The sequence below is a fragment of the Heptranchias perlo genome, chromosome 16 (genome assembly GCF_035084215.1).
Source record: "Heptranchias perlo isolate sHepPer1 chromosome 16, sHepPer1.hap1, whole genome shotgun sequence".
Classification (NCBI taxonomy): Eukaryota; Metazoa; Chordata; class Chondrichthyes; order Hexanchiformes; family Hexanchidae; genus Heptranchias; species Heptranchias perlo.
Window position 1 is genome coordinate 25208330 of NC_090340.1, and position 16598 is coordinate 25224927.

The window sequence follows — 16598 nt, forward strand, 5'->3', positions numbered from 1 at the left end:
CTAATCCCACCGAACATCTCCAAGCAAACCCCTCCCCCCCAAAAAAAAGAATGCCACTGACAAAGAAATGGGCACTGTCCAAACTAAAATCAATATTGTATAACTCAAATGGTCAGATCTGAATTGACAGGGCAGTTTATTCTATGCAATGCCCACCAGTTGTGGAAATCTTCTAATGAATTGGTGGACATTGCATTTTTTAGCCTCATGATCACCTGGGCACATACCAATGCATTGAACATGGGCAAGCAGTCACATCCTGAACTTGTGATTGGTTAAATCAACCTATCCCAAAAGTAGACCAAGCAAGAGGTCCAATTGTTTCCTCTGTAGGCTCGTGGTATTACAATCAATGACAATGAAGAAAAAATGTGATTTGCACAGTTCTAAATCAATGAACAGAGTTTAGGATGTAGGGATTTGCTTTTTGAAGGGTAGAAGTAAACTGCACATTCAAATAGAAAAGAGTAAAGAAAACAAAAGTGACAATAAAATAACTGATCTAGATCCATTCACGAATCTGCCTATTCGTACAAGAAGCCTGCTTGCCAGATCCCTAGACTATACCATGGAACACAGCCACATTACAGATCAGAAGTAATTATCAGCTTGGGCCTGTAGTTGCAAGAATTAGATTACATACACACAAAACTATTACAGACAGGGCAAAGTACATTAGGGTAGAATTTTTGAAAACAAATACTTATCCTATCCAACTTTAACGATTAAAATTGTTCTGAATGCCACATTTTAAATGCTTTAGGAATTTACAAGGTGAAATTTTTCCATTCACCCCTTACACCTTGATGTATTTCTCAGTTTTCTTAGCTATATTGGAAATCTACTAGCCTGCCACCATTTCTGCATTGGTTTAATTAAGTGATCCTACCTTTACTCTGCCAATCTGTTTGTCCTGCCTGTTTAGTTTGCTCTTGCAAGGGCACCAAAAGGAATACCTCTTTATTTTTGCACTTTCATTGTGGGGGTGGGGGAAGAAGAGAAAAATTTACAAACACAGATCTATTATTCCTCACAGAGCTAAATTATCAAACTAATAATATATAGATTTTTAAATTTATAACATTTTGAAAAAAGCATACTTACCTTGGTCTTAAAAGGTCACACAATTCTAAAGATGGCAATTTACATACTAAAATGCTGTATCAAATTAATTATGCACTTTTACATAAAATAGTCTTAGTGATTATTGAGACAAATGACAAAATGTTTCTATCTATAACCACATACACATAGGCTCCGAGTAGAGACTTTGTACAAAACTAAAATGGTCTTCATCACATCTGGTCAGTCCTCAAAATCATGACTCAGGTTTTGTAGATGCAATCACTGGGGGAGGGGAAAAAGAGCAGAAACATGTCCATCTCCAAACTTTTTTGACACAGGCTGTCCCACTCTCCATTGCTCCCAATCTCAGAACTGGACAGATGCTCTCCTTCTGTTCCCCCTACCCCTCAAGGAATGCTCTCCTGAAGATCTTGAAAGTTAGATTATCAAAGCTTCCATGGCTGATTTAATTTCAATCATCTTGGCCCTTTCCAAAGGGAAGGGGCATCAACTATTGAGAGCACTGGATCCACTATTGAAGACATTATGGAGGTTACAGGCTTTAAAATGGATCCTACGTTTTTTGTCTTGAATTACAGTCAAATGCAACTTGGGGACAGGAGGTAAGTTCTATCATTGAAAAGCTAAATATTCTGGAGGTTTATTTAAGTACCTAACTACTATTATTAACAATTCAAAAGAGGATTTTTATTAGTTTTTTATTCTCAAGATGTAGCAGACATCTGATTGCCCATCGCTAATTGCCCCGAGAAGGTGGTGGTCAGTTGTCATCTTAAACTGTTGCAGTCTTTGTGGTGATGGTGCTACCATGATAGGAATTCCAGAAATTGGACACAGCCATCATGATAGACATCCAAGTCCAGATGATGTGTAACTTACAGGTGTTGGTGTTCCCTGGATATTGCTGCTCTTGTCCTTTTCCATGGTAGAGGTTACAGCACAAAAACAGGCCATTCAGTCCAACTGGTCTACGCTGGCGTTTATGCTCCACACAAGCCTTCTTCCTCCCTACTTCATCTACCCCGATCAGCAATCCCTTCTATTCCTTTCTCCCACGTGTGCTTATCTAGTTTCCCCTTAAATGCATCTATGTTATTTGCCTCATCTGCTCCTTGTGATGGCATGTTCCACATTCTTACCGCTCTTTGGGTAAAGAAGTTTCTCCTGAATTCACTATTGGATTTATTAGTGACTATCTTATATTGATGACCTCTAGTTTTGGGCTCCCTGATAAGTGGAAACATTTTCTCTACGTCTACCCTATCAAACCCTTTTATTATCTTAAAAACCTCTATCAGGTCCCCCCTCAGCCTTCTCTTTTCTAAAGAGCCCCAGCCTGTTTAGCCTTTCCTTGCAGTGCTGAAAGGTGTGTTGAAGCCGGCAAGCTGCTGCAATGCATCTTGTAGTTGGTACATAATGCAGACAAGTATATCAGTGCTGAAGTGGGTAGATATTGGGGTAGAAATTGGTGGGTTTCACCCATTTTCCAGGGGCAAAACAGGCACCAGGAAGTTGAATTCTGCAATGTAATGTTCTGCGCCAGAAGTGCGTGCGACACCAAATTGGTTCTCACTCTACTGTGTGGCTGGGAGGCTCGTGAACCCCCTACCTATGCTCTCCTTCAGACTTTGTAAGCGAGAGGTGCTGGACCTCAGAGCCAAAATGGCAGCAGTCTGAGCTTCCATTGAAGCTGTCAAGAGCTATTAGAGACTCCATCGCCATGGGGCCCCCTGCACTGCTCACAGACCTGACCATTCGGTCCATGGTTGACTGCATGGTCTCGATGCCGTGCACAAAGACAGCACACACGATGGAGCTGGACTCCTCCATGCTCTCCGACATTGTGCACAAGATCGCTGGCAGGCAGACCACTGCACTTAGAAGGTCCGTAGGGATTGCCATCAATGTCTTCATCTGTACTCTCTGCAGCAGGGTTAAGATGTGAGCTCTCCCTCCGATAAGTTTCCTGGGCCATCTTAGCCCTCTATCCTCACTCCTGCGCACTAATGCTGGGTGCATCTTCTCGTGCAGACTCCTCTAGCCTACACTCTGAACTACGCTTGGTGCAAGTCTCTTGAGCTGGTGTCTGCGAGTGTAAGTTTGAGTGACGCTTCCTGTTCTGCAGTGCTGCCGTCCTCTTCTTCTGCTCCCCAAGGCCTAAGTGGAATTTCTGGATCTGAAATGGAAGAAAGGGACAAGGGTTAGCATTTAGTTCCATGGGTAAGCAGAGACAGATGAGTAGCTTCTGAAAGCAGCAGCAATTTGCTATGCATAATGTGGAACGGTGAGATTTAAGTGAGACGGGAACGAGGGAAGATGGTTTCAAACCCTGCAGGACTTGTCCTCCAGCTGTGCCAGATGCCACACACCTGACGTGCCCCTGGCCACAATGTCCATAACCTGTTCTTCAAGTGGGGACATCACACGGATGAAGCATAGTTCTCCTCCTGTGGCTGCCCGCTCAGTTATTGCATGCAAGCTTGCCCTGCAAGAAAGTGTGCCAGTGTTAGACTAGTGAGAGGATTTGACGACTTGCATGTCAGAATAGAAGTGTTGCTTGTGTGCCATCCGGGGCATAGAAAATGTCTCTCCTCCAGCCGAGGTCCTCCACTAACACCTCCAACGTAGTGTCAGAAAACCAGGGGGCCCCTTGCAGCTTCTCCTGTGCCTGCTATTGTTCACAATCCTGTATATTGCCTGCAGCCAAAGTGCCCTTCCCCATTAAGATGTGTAGGTTGCCTTTATAAAACACTGGTTAGGCCAATTCTGGGCACCACACTTTAGGAAGGATGTCAAGGCCTTAGAGAGGATGCAGAAGAGATTTACTAGAATGGTACCAAGGATGAGGGACTTCAGTTATATGAAAAGACTGGAGAGGCTGGGGTTGTTTTCCTTAGAACAGAGAAGGTTATGGGGAGATTTGATAGAGATGTGCAAAATCATGAACGGTTTTGATTGAGTAAATAAGGAGAAACTGTTTCCAGTGGCAGAAGGGTTGGTAATCTGAGGCAACACATTTAAGATGATTGTCAAAAGAGTCAGAAGCGACATGAGGAAACATATTATATGCAGCGAGTTGTTATGATCTGGGATGCACTGCCTGAAAGGGTGATGGAACCAGATTCAATAGTAACTTTCGAAAGAGAATTAGATAAATACATGAAGGGAAAAAATTTACAGGACTGTGGGGAAAGAACAGGGGAATGGGATTAATTGGAAAGTTCTTTCAAAGAGCCGGCACAGGCACGATGGGCTGAACGGCCTCCTCCTGGGCTGTACCTACTATGATAAATAGCGTGAGCAACGTGCAATATTGACGACTCCCATTAGGAAGCTGCCAATGAACAGAATGAGTAGCGCTGGCAACCCGCCTATTTTATTTTACTAGGGGGACCAATTTGGGGCCTTAGTTGCGTCCATATGATCGGGTGCACACTGCAAGCCCGGCACCAGTTCTGCACTCGAACATGCACTTAATCCAATTTCTACCCTATTGAGACCAGTGGCAGGATGTGGATCTCCTGGATAGGGTCAAGCTTCAAGTGTTCTTGTGGCTACACGCATCCAGGTAAATGAGTATTCCATTACACTCCTAACTTTGGAGATAGGGCTAGTGAATCTGCCACCCAGACTGCTCAAATGCAACTTAGGTTCTATAGCAAGGTAATCTGTCATCCAACTAAACAACCAACAGCAAATGGTCATGAAGCGATGAAGCATTTTGTTCCAATAAAGTGGAGTGCTGTGTGTTCACTAGCAGCTCATAAGGGTGGGGGGTGGATGGGCAGGCAGTGCTGTGCTTCAGACTTTGGGACATCTAATTCGGTTTCAGGGATCATTCAAAATTGGATCAATTGTATCAAAATGGGATTTAAAAAATTTGCATTTATATAGTGCCTTTCACAATCTCAGGACATCCCAAAGCACTTCACAGCCAAATAAGTCTATGGCATCTATTCTAAGTATTCACTTTAACTGTTGTTCAGTTTGCAGACCTAAAGATCTTGGAATCACATTCTGTCTGAACCCTGCTGTCTTGCCAAGGTGGACAGAGCAGTTTTGTACCTTATACAAGACCTAGATAAGAAAATGCCTACTTTATATCAGAAATCACTTCACCCCAGAATCACCAATACAAATTGCAAGACTACTCTATTTGGAGATAAGAATTCAATCTCAGCAAGATTTGAAACATGCTTGTTCTGCTGCCAGGGTTCTCAGAAGATAGCTTCCAACTGCACAGCCAAGACCTGGTGCCTACACCTCTGGGCCTTGACTCCACATGTTGGTTAAGACTAGAGTGGTGGCAGTACAGATTAAAATGTGAGGCACCAGGAGTCTGGCAATCACTGGTGATTTCTAGCCACAGACAGGATCGGTATTGGATTGGTGACAATGGCTGAATGAAAGCAAATTGAGGCAGATCGTGCAAATTAGTCGTCCCAGTGCTGTGCTTCCCCTTTACATGGGGTTTTTCACTTTTCCGATCCAAAATTATCATTTTAGTTTTCTTAGAAAGTCTCAAATTTTTATGCCCCTCTTGGAAGTCTCCCATTTACTCTCAAGCAAAGCCCAACAAGCATGGAAGAAAAATACACATCTGCAATACCCCTTTAATGGCCACATCAGAACACTCTCATTTTAAAAGAGACATTAAAAATTCATCATCCAGTTGCTAGCTAATTAAATAATACCAACTTAGAGTTTGGGTTGGGAGCACTAAAACATAGCATTTTTTCAACCATTTTCACTCCCATTACTCAGTTCTTCCTTTCGGTGCACGCGTGTAGCGGCTTGTCAGAATAGAGCCCAAGCGCAGAAATATGGTAAAGATAACAGCCCCAAACTGAAGGACCAACCCATAGATTTTGGTAGACTCCCAATAAGGTGGATATTTCCTTCAAATCGTATTTCACATGCCAAGTGTTTTTCTTTAAACCCTCGGGCAAGACTTCATTTTTAGCACACCTGGAGCAGACCTTCACATGCTAGCAGCTCATATAGGGAATTCAGGAGCACTTCCCTCCCTATGATTATCTGTCCATTGACACACGCTAAATTCTCAATATACACCAGGACCAAAATTTAGCACCCGGTGAACAATGGCTTTATCATAGTAAAATCTTGCATCATACACAACAATTAATGCCAAATTTGGAAGTGACTGTTGCCATTACAAACATCTCACAACAAGCTTCATTTTCTGTTTCTCTAACAAATTACTGTTTTTTTGAACTCATTCCTTAAGCAGCTTTGATTTTTCAGTGAAAATCAATAGACTTCCAACAGGTACAAACGCCCTTAAATTTCTCGGCTTTTGAGAGTCTCAAGATTTTGTTCTATACACCTTTTCCAGCTGCATGAGGAGGAAGCACCTTGTGCGAAAGTAATTTTGCTCATTTTACTCCAGTATAAATCAAAAGCCAAGTCACATATGAGTAGAAATTATTTGTATGCCCTAGATTTAAATTTTTTGAAAAAATCCTAAAATGAGAACTGAAACAAGACCGATAAATAATTTGCAAAATAAATGATTAATATTTTGTACCAATGTTTCACTGTTTTATGATCCATCATGAAAATAGGTTTAAATTATATGCAATAGGTCTACGGGCACTGCTCTGCCATTTTGTATATATTCAAAGAATTAAAAAAAAGAAAATATCAAATGTGAATGAATGAATTTGCAAATGTAATGTAATTCCACGAAAATGAAAACACACAGTTGAAAGGCAGGTAAATGGTTTATTTACCAGCTGTACAGCACTACATTAATTAAATGCTTTACCCTAGCTTTCACAACCCCATTGAAAGAGTATTTTTACATTGTTTCCTCATCAGCTTGACTCCCTTTCCTTCACTGAAACAGTACAGCTAAATATAAAAAAAACCAAAATCAACCCAGTCAGAGCTAAAAAGGGGGCAGAAAGCAGATTTAATTGCAATTCACCTAGAACAGAAAAAAGAATTTCATGTTGAGTCAGCAAATAAAGCTTACGTTTTCTGACATACTTTTGTGGCACAACTTTCTCATATCTGCAACAGCGCAAACTTCTTTTAAACTTCACATTACTTTATTTTGCAACACAAAGCACAAATGGATATACTCACTCTTCAAAACTCTGCCTTGTCCTAGTTTTAAAGGATTAGTTCCATTATGCCCTCTTACAAATACATCAGATACATAATATGAGGTTCAGAGAAGCAAAAAAAATATAGTTAGGTGGGAGACAACCAACCTATAGTGGAAATATAAGTAATTAAAATTTACAACATTAAAATCTGCAACTTTAAAGGGATTTGTAGTATGCTGTGAATGTGCTCATTACAATTTGACATTTTCTGCTCTGAACAGCTCAATATGCAAATTAATTTTTTACATGATTCTGCACATATTCACAAACACTGAAGAGTTTGACTCTTTGTGACAAATGTAATTTGTAAACGTCTCAAGCAGTGGTTAAAATGTTACTCTCCTGCACTTTGATACATAATCACTAGAAAAGATTAAAATGTAAAAAAGTTATCTACAACAAGCATGACCATTTTTGAGATGCCCTGTACAAAAAAAAAGCAAACACACAACAACCGTCAGTGTTACTATGGATGGTCAGTTGTAAAATAATTCACGTGGCTTGAACTTAATTTAACAGTAACACAATGATTTTCAATCAGTGATTTGCATTCTGAGACGCCCAACTATAGCGGAAGAAAACAAAAGATGTGTATTACCATCTATAATTGGGTTGCACAAAGACATGACTATACTTCCAAAAATTCACAATTCTTTTGTATTTAAAGTTTACTACAAGTCAAATTTCCACCCGCTTAGCTCTTAAGTATAGCAGGGGTTTTATGGTAAAAATAGCCTATGTTCTTTGCAACATATATATATCACAATGTTTCGTGCCACTGAGAAACATTCCTCTTATTATGCAAAAAGAGCTACGGCACAGATACTGTACACAATTGTTATTTAAGGGCAGGAACTAGTTTACTGCTCTGTGTACATAAAGTGTACAAAGCATCTCATGGTATACCATTTCAGTACTGAGAAATCATTCAGAGAAAACGTATTGGGTACAATTTTTGTAACAAATAAAATAACAATTTCTGATTCATAAATAGCATTCTATGCTATAAAAAGGGAACCTAGTCTATACTCATTTTAGCTTCCTGGATGAGAAATTCTCTCTAGTACTCAGAAGGTTAAATGGTCTAAATCATTTCATAAGCATGTGTGTCAAAGCAAAAATACATGTTATCTTATTCAGCAGGGCCATATTATTAGCATGCCTGGCCTTCCTCCATCACCGGTCCATCATACTAAGGATCATCTCGGGTGTGATGTCTCCATTCTGAGCCTCAATTCCTGCTTGCACCTGCACTTCTTCAGCTTCAGGCTCTTTCTTTATCTCAACAATTATGTTTTCAATAGTTGTAGTCCCTGGTTCTTGCAACTGTTGAACTGCTCCTGTTGAGATGAAAATGGAACAAGATCAAAGTCCAGAATAAACTGAAAAATCAGAAATGTGCTTTTAAAAAAAGGAAAAGTTCTCAAATCTTAAACACATTCTCAGGAGTGGAGAATTTTATTCTGATGAAAAATGCTCCATTTCAACAGAGAACTGGCAAACAGGAAGCAAACATTGTCAAATTTGATTCTCTTTGTACTTTAAACCATTTGAGATTCCAGTGTCATGTCTGATCAGGATATTTATTACAACTACATTCTCCATTGCTTGTGTACATTTAAAATATCTAATTATGACTAGTCAACAATAAAACATAGCTGGAATCTCGCATTAAATGCTGTACAAACAGAACCAAAGTATACGGGAAAAGTCAAAAGCAAAGCATTATACAAGATAAAGCAAAAGTCAAGGAGAGCTCTACCCCTAGGCCAGCTCAATGGCTAACTGCACCAGCTTGGTGCAGTACTGAAGCCAAACAAATTAGGTCTACCTTGAATTAACTGTCTCATCTGAGGCAGCAGTGGGGTGCTACAGTTGGCCGCAATGACCCTATGCTAGGAAGAACAAAATACAATGGCAGAACAGTAAGCCATGGATCCTGCTCCTGATATTACCTAACAATACTTATTGGAAGTACACAGTGAGCACTTATTAAAGATAGGCTGTGGCTCATTGTGATGATCCTATTGTTGGAATTATGAGCTAGACCAAAGGTGCACCAAAAATAGATCACTGGACTTTTGCACAGCATACAAAGATTTGTTTTAATAAAATGGCACATTACCAGTATTTTTATTTGATTGGTTGGCTTTTCCAGGTGGTCTACCCCTTCGCTTTTTGGCTGGTGTAGGTATTGGGATGACTTCTGCAATAGGCTGCTCCTCCTCCTCCTCTTCTTCCTCAGGTTTGCTCACAACTGGCTCATCCTCTTCATCGCCATCCAGTTCAGGTTCAGCATTATCCTCATCATCTACAGAAGTACAAAGGACACCGATGAAAACAAGAGCGTAGTCAAGCATCAGAACAACAGTTTATCCACCCATTATTAAAAATCCAATTTAGTATTGTGTTGTAAGGCAACTGAATCTTGCGAATAATTTCTCCTTCAGGAGACGTGGTTGCAAGGTGACCAAGGTGGGAAGCTAAATATTCAGGGTTATTTAACATTTTGGAAGGATAGGAAAAAAGGTAAAGGTGGTGGGGTCGCTCTGTAAATAAAGGATGAAATTGGTATAATAGAGAGAAATGATTTTGGCTCAGAAGATCAAAATGTCAAATCAATTTGGGTGGTGGTAAGAAATAGCAAGGAAAATAAATCGCTGGTAGGAGTAGTATATAGGCTCCCTAATAGTAGCTACACTGTAGGGCAAAATATTAATCAGGAAATAAGGGGGGCTTGTAAAAAAGGTAATGCAATAATCATGGGCGATTTTAACTTTCACATAGATTGGACAAATCAATTTGGCAAAAATAACCCCGAGGTGTTGTTCATTGAGTGTATTAGGGACTGTTTCTTAGTCCAATACGTCAGGGAACCAACCAGGGAACAGGCCATTTTGGATCTGGTAATGGGTAACAAAACAGGATTAATGATCTCAAAGTAAAGGATCCCTTGGGAAACAGTGATCATAACATGATAGCATTTCACATCCAGCTTGAGAGCAAGGATCTTGGATCTGAAACTACTGTATTAAACTTAAATAAGGGCAATGATAAAGGAATGAAGGTGGAATTGGCTAAAGTGGACTGGGTAAACAGATTAAATGGTATGATAGTGGATAAGCAGTGGCAAACATTTAAAAAGATATTTGATGATTCGCAACAAAAATATATCCCTGTGAGGAGGAAAGACTCCACAAAAAGGGTGAACCAACCATGGCTAACTAAGGAAGTCAAGGATGGTATCAGGTCAAAAGAGAAAGCAACAACATGGCAAAGATTATTGGTAAGCCCGAAGATTGGGAAAACTTTAAAAACCAGCAAAGCATGACTAAAAGAATAATAGAGGGAGAAAATAAATTATGAGAGTAAACTAGCAAGAAATATAAAAACTGACAGTAAAAGCTTCTACAAGTATATAAAAGGAACAGGGTTGCTAAAGTAAACATTGGTCCCTTAGAGGATGAGACTGGGGAAATAATAATGGAAAACAAGGAAATGGGAGAGGATTCGAACAGATATTTTGTATCTGTCTTCACAGAAGACGACACTAATAATATACCAATAATAGTAGAAAATCAAGGGGCAAAGGGGAGGGAGGAACTAAAACCAATTATCACTAGAGAAAAAGTACTAGGTAAACTAATGGGTCTAAAGGCTGACAAGGCCCCTGGACCTGACGGCTTGCATCCGAGGGTCTTAAAGGAAGTGGCTACAGAGATAGTGGATGCATTGGTTGTAATTTTCCAGAATTCACTAGATTCTGGAAAGGTCCCAGCGGATTGGAAAACCGCAAACGTAACACCCCTATTCAAGAAGGGAGTGAGACAGAAAGCAGGTGACTATAGACCAGTTAGCCTAACATCTGTCATTGGGAAATTGCTAGAATCAATTATTAAGGAAGTAGTAGCAGGACATTTGGAGACTCGTAATACAATCAAGGAGAGTCAACATGGTTTTATGAAGCGGAAATCGTGTCTGACAAATTTATTAGCGTTCTTTGAGAAAGTAACGGGCAGGGTGGATAAAGGGGAACCAACGGATGCAGTATATTTGGATTTCCAAAAGGCATTCGATAAGGTGCCACATAAAAGATTACTGCACAAGATATGAGCTCATGGTGTTGGGGGTAATATACTGGCATGGATAGAGGATTGGCTAACTAACAGAAAACGAAGAGTCAGGATAAAAGGGTCATTTTCAAAATGGCAATCTGGAACTAGTGGGGTGCTGCAAGGATCAGTGCTGGGGCCTCAACTATTTACAATATATATCAATGACTTGGATGAAGGAACAGAGTGTCTTGTGGCCAAATTTGCTGATAATACAAAGATAGGTGGAAAAGCAAGTTGCGAGGAGGATACAAAGTGTATGCAAAGGGATATTGACAGGTTAAGCAAATGGGCAAAAATTTAGCAGATGGAATATAATGTGGGAAAATGTGAAGTCATCCACTTTGGGAGGAAAAACAGAAAAGCAAAATATTATTTGAATGGAGAAATACTACAAAATGCTGCAGTAGAGAGAGATCTGGGTGTCCTCGTACATGAAATACAAAAAGTCAACACACAGGTTGCAGCAGGTAATCCGCAAGGCATACTGAATATTGGCCTTTATTTCTAGAGAGATGGAGTATAAAAGTAGGGAAGTCAGGCTACAACTGTACAGGGTGCTGGTGAGACCACACCTGGAGTATTGCACACAGTTCTGGTGCCCTTATTTAAGGAAGCATATACTTACATTGGAGGCAGTTCAGAGAAGGTTCACTAGGTTGATTCCGGGTATGAATGGGAGGACCCTAGGCAAGACAGAGGGTCAGAGGGATCTTGGTGTGCAAGTTCACAGATCCCTGAAGGCGGCGGAACAGGTAGATAAGGTGGTAAAGAAGGCATATGGGATACTTGCCTTTATTAGCCGAGGCATAGAATATAAGAGCAAGGAGGTTATGATGGAGCTGTATAAAACACTGGTTAGGCCACAGCTGGAGTACTGTGTGCAGTTCTGGTCGCCACACTACAGGAAGGATGTGATCGCTTTGGAGAGGGTGCAGAGGAGATTCACCAGGATGTTACCAGGGCTGGAGCGCTTCAGCTATGAAGAGAGACTGGGAAGATTGGGTTTGTTTTCCTTGGAGCAGAGGAGGCTGAGGGGGGACATGATTGAGGTGTACAAAATTATGAGGGGCACAGATAGGATGGATACTAAGGAGCTTTTTCCCTTCGTTGAGGGTACTATAACAAGGGGACATAGATTCAAGGTAAAAGGCGGGAGGTTTAGAGGGGATTTGAGAAAGAACTTTTTCACCCAGAGGGTGGTTGGAGTCTCGAACTCACTGCCTGAAAGGGTTGTGGAGGCAGGAACCCTCACAACATTCAAGAAGCATTTGGATGAGCACTTGAAATGCCATAGTATACAAGGCTACGGACCAAATGCTGGAATATGGGATTAGAGTAGACAGGGCTGATGGCCGGCGCGGACACGATGGGCCGAAGGGCCTCTATCCGTGCTGTATAACTCTATGACTCTATGGAAGGGTTGTCTTATGAGGAAAGATTGAACAGGTTGGGTCTATACTCATTGGAGTTTAGAAGAATGAAAGGAGATCTTATTGAAACATACAAGATTCTGAGGGGACTCGATAGGGTCAATGCTGAGAGGATGTTACCCCTCATGGGGGAATCTAAAACTGGAGGGGCTAGTCTCAGAATAAAGGGTCGCCTGTTTAAGTCAGAAATGAGGAGGAATTTCTTCTCCCAGAGGGTTGTGAATCTTTGGATATGGGGAAAGGGCAGGAAAGTGGAGTTGAGGTAAAAATCAGATCAGCCATGATCTCGTTAAATGGCGGAGCAGGCCCGAGGGGCCGAATGGCCTACTCCTATCTCTTATGGTCTCTTATTAGGTCCTCTCACACAATGCTTTCCCTGTCGTCGTGCTCAGTCTGACATTGCCACTTGCTGTGGGGAGAATAGCAGAAATGGTCCCAAGTACTCTTGGATTTTTCACATTGAACCACATTAATTAAGCATTGATCAAGATTCAACCATTTTGAGGTACAAATCTCACCCCAAATTTGATTCAAAAAGAGCAAATATGGGTTAGCATTGTGAAATTCAAACTTCTGAATTAACCAACACATTTCAGAACCTTCCAAAATGTTTTTACCAGACGGTCTGAAGACCAGTGAACAGTGCTAAAGTTGATGAGACCAAAACACAAAAAGCATGCAAAGAATACATAATGTGGCAAAAGGTTAACTATCAACAGAGGAGAAAAAAATAAGCATTAAGAAAATAAAATAAAACACAAGGTATTAAGACTAGATACTTCTCACTTTACCCGTCCCTCGTTTCAATCTTCCAAAATCATTAAAGTTCAAAATACAGTGGGGGCAGGGGGAAGTGAAGAATGACTGCCACTTTACCCAGCTGTGACATCCCAGGAAGAAAAATATCAGAACAGGAGCAGATTATTTGGCCCTTTGAGGTGACTGCCATTTTGTTACCGATGTCAGCTCTTTTTAATCTTAATTTCTTGAACTTTTACTATATTGTTTAATATCCTCACTTCTCAAGTATTTATCTTCTTTTTAAACATCTCAACGAATTCTGCATCTATAACCTTTAGGGGCATTGCACTCCATATAACCTTTTTTCTGGATTCACTATCAACTAGCTTGAATTGAATTTTTATTATGTCTCCTTAATACTATTTATACGTCAAGTCCAATATTAAAATCTGGTACTGTAATGACAGTTGTCAGAACTACCTGTAACTGGGCAACACTGAGTGCCAGATGACAATTAAGTCACCTGCCCATCTCCAGAAAATGCCAATGACTTCAGGCGGATAAGCACCTGCGGGAGGGCAGTGGGACACGATGAAGGGAATGCTATCAAAAGGCGGATGAACTAATCCTTGATTTAGCCAAAGGCATCCACAGCTCGCAAGCCGTGAAGCAGCTGAAGTATAGAACAAGTCAATGCAAAAGCAACCATGGACAGTCCAGACGACAGATGATGATGATAGTACTATCTACACGGTTAATTCTCATTATTATTTTAAACATCTTAATCCCGTCACCCCCTTAATCTCAACTCCAGGGAATATAACCCAAATTAACTCAGTCTCTAGTCATAGCTAAGACCCTTCATCCCCATTATCATCCTGGTTAATCGCCACTGGACTTGTTCCAAGGCTACTATATCCTTCCAAAGGGGAGACACCCAAAATCTGAATGTATTACTCCAGATGAGCAGCACTCTACAACTGCAGTAGTACTTCCTTGATTTTATATTGTATATCTCTTGCAATGAAGCCCAGCATCCCATTGATCCATCTAATTCATTTTTGTACCGGTCAGCTAACTCTTGTTTTTAAAAATGATTTTGCTTTGGTCCTCAAATCAATGGTACATTCAAAACTTGCAAAAAGTATTCTTTTGTTAAATTTGAATAACTGTTACAAGTACGTTCAGATGTGCCTGTTGTAAATTCTGCAGTCAATAGAGCACTGCTTGACGGTATATCATGTGGGAGACATTTAAGGCTTGCGAGTGTAACACCTTGCAAATGAGTGTTGCAATCTCTTGCCCAACGTCTGGAAAATTCTCCAACCACTACCATAGTGTTTTGAAGTAGGAGGCAAGGCTGAAATTTTTTTAAAATTATTCGTTCATGGGATGTGGGCGTTGCTGGCGAGGCCGGCATTTATTGCCCATCTCTAATTGCCCTTGAAAAGGTGGTGGTGAGCCGCCTTCTTGAACCGCTGCAGTCCGTGTGGTGAAGGTTCTCCCACAGTGCTGTTAGGGAGTTCCAGGATTTTGACCCAGCGATGATGAAGGAACGGCGATATATTTCCAAGTCGGGATGGTGTGAGACTTGGAGGGGAACGTGCAGGTGGTGTTGTTCCCATGTGCCTGCTGCTCTTGTCCTTCTAGGTGGTAGAGGTCGCGGGTTTGGGAGGTGTTGTCGAAGAAGCCTTGGCAAGTTGCTGCAGTGCATCCTGTGGATGGTACACTGCAGCCACTGTGCGCCGGTGGTGAAGGGAGTGAATGTTTAGGGTGGTGGATGGGGTGCCAATCAAGCTGGCTGCTTTATCCTGGATGGTGTCGAGCTTCTTGAGTGTTGTGGGAGCTGCACTCATCCAAGCAAGTGGAGAGTATTCCATCACACACCTGACTTGTGCCTTGTAGATGGTGGAAATCCAAAGTCATTTACAGTAAGTATCTATAAAGCTTAGTGAAGGTTTACAGTTTCGCTGCCGTAGCTGGCAGAAGTAGACAGACTTGCTGAAACTGCTTGATATTCTAGTGGAACAGGGCAACGGCTCTGTTAATAAGGTTATATTTGAAGAGGCTGGGAAGAAAATGAGCTAAACAACAATTAAGAAGGGAGTTAAAAGGCAACACTAAAAAGATTCAAAAAAGTCATACCTAGACAAATATTTCAAAAGTTTACTACATCCTCTGAATTAAGCCATTGGTGGTTTCTATTTGATTCCACCTCCTATAATTACTCATGCAGGCTTGGAATTAGTGGCTCGCCCATATTCAGAATTCTCTCATCCTTCTGGAGTGAGAATACATGACATACTGTCATGAAGCAAGCAAAAATAATAGCCAATAGACCTTTTTCCAGCAGCTACTCATGCCATTCAATAGCTTGCACTGAATATAGAAAGGGCCTTCACATGAATTTGTTACGGATTTTGGAAAATCTCTGATCAAATGACCTAAGCTCACTTCCTATAATGATGTTACAGATTTTAGAGCAAAACTGTCCAGTCAAGTAACTGGTGCTACTATATAGTACTTAAAAAAAATACAGTATTACCACTATCAGAGGAGTCTCCTTTCTTGGACTGCATTTTCCGCTTCCTCCCACGTCCCTTACTCTTCTTGCGTTCTACAGCATCTCCTTCTTCGCCCCCTGGCCCACTGCAATTCTCAGCATGTTTTGTCATTGTGTTCTGCAGAAAACATAGCAAAAAAGGTATGTTTATACAGCAAGTGCTTACACTGCAAGTGTCATTGAACGTCACTGGTTTCCTAATCCTTGGAAAATACACAGAATTGTATAATAGCATAATCATTCTAAACTTATTACATTCCTGGCTCTTAGATCTGAAAACTAATATAAGTGAGCAAAGAGAGAAAGTGTGGCCTGGAAATTGCTGAAAATTTGCACTGTAGTAATGGCGCATTGACGGCATATGTCGGTACTACGGCACAGATTTTCCATGAAATTATGCAGTGAGTGATTCAGGCCATTACTTACGCCACGCCAAAATTTCCTGGCACCGTGAAGCTCACCGAAACAAGTGAGAATACAATTTTGATAGCTTTGCCCCCCATAAAATCAATAGCAATGTCCAATATGC

At 40.9% G+C, this 16598-nt stretch overlaps 1 protein-coding gene across 3 annotated transcripts in view; it reads right to left on the minus strand.

The window, feature by feature from the left end:
• Positions 1–6811: 6811 nt before the first annotated feature.
• Positions 6812–16598, minus strand: part of ctcf (CCCTC-binding factor (zinc finger protein)) — a 40633-nt gene continuing 30846 nt past the window's right edge. For all 3 annotated transcript variants that reach the window (XM_067997848.1, XM_067997847.1, XM_067997846.1), the window contains 3 exons: positions 16052–16187; positions 9346–9531; positions 6812–8560 (listed from right to left, as the gene is read on the minus strand). In XM_067997848.1, the coding sequence (XP_067853949.1) occupies positions 8397–8560; positions 9346–9531; positions 16052–16187 (486 nt within the window). In that variant the 3' untranslated portion in view covers positions 6812–8396. The remainder of the gene's footprint in view (positions 8561–9345; positions 9532–16051; positions 16188–16598) is intronic.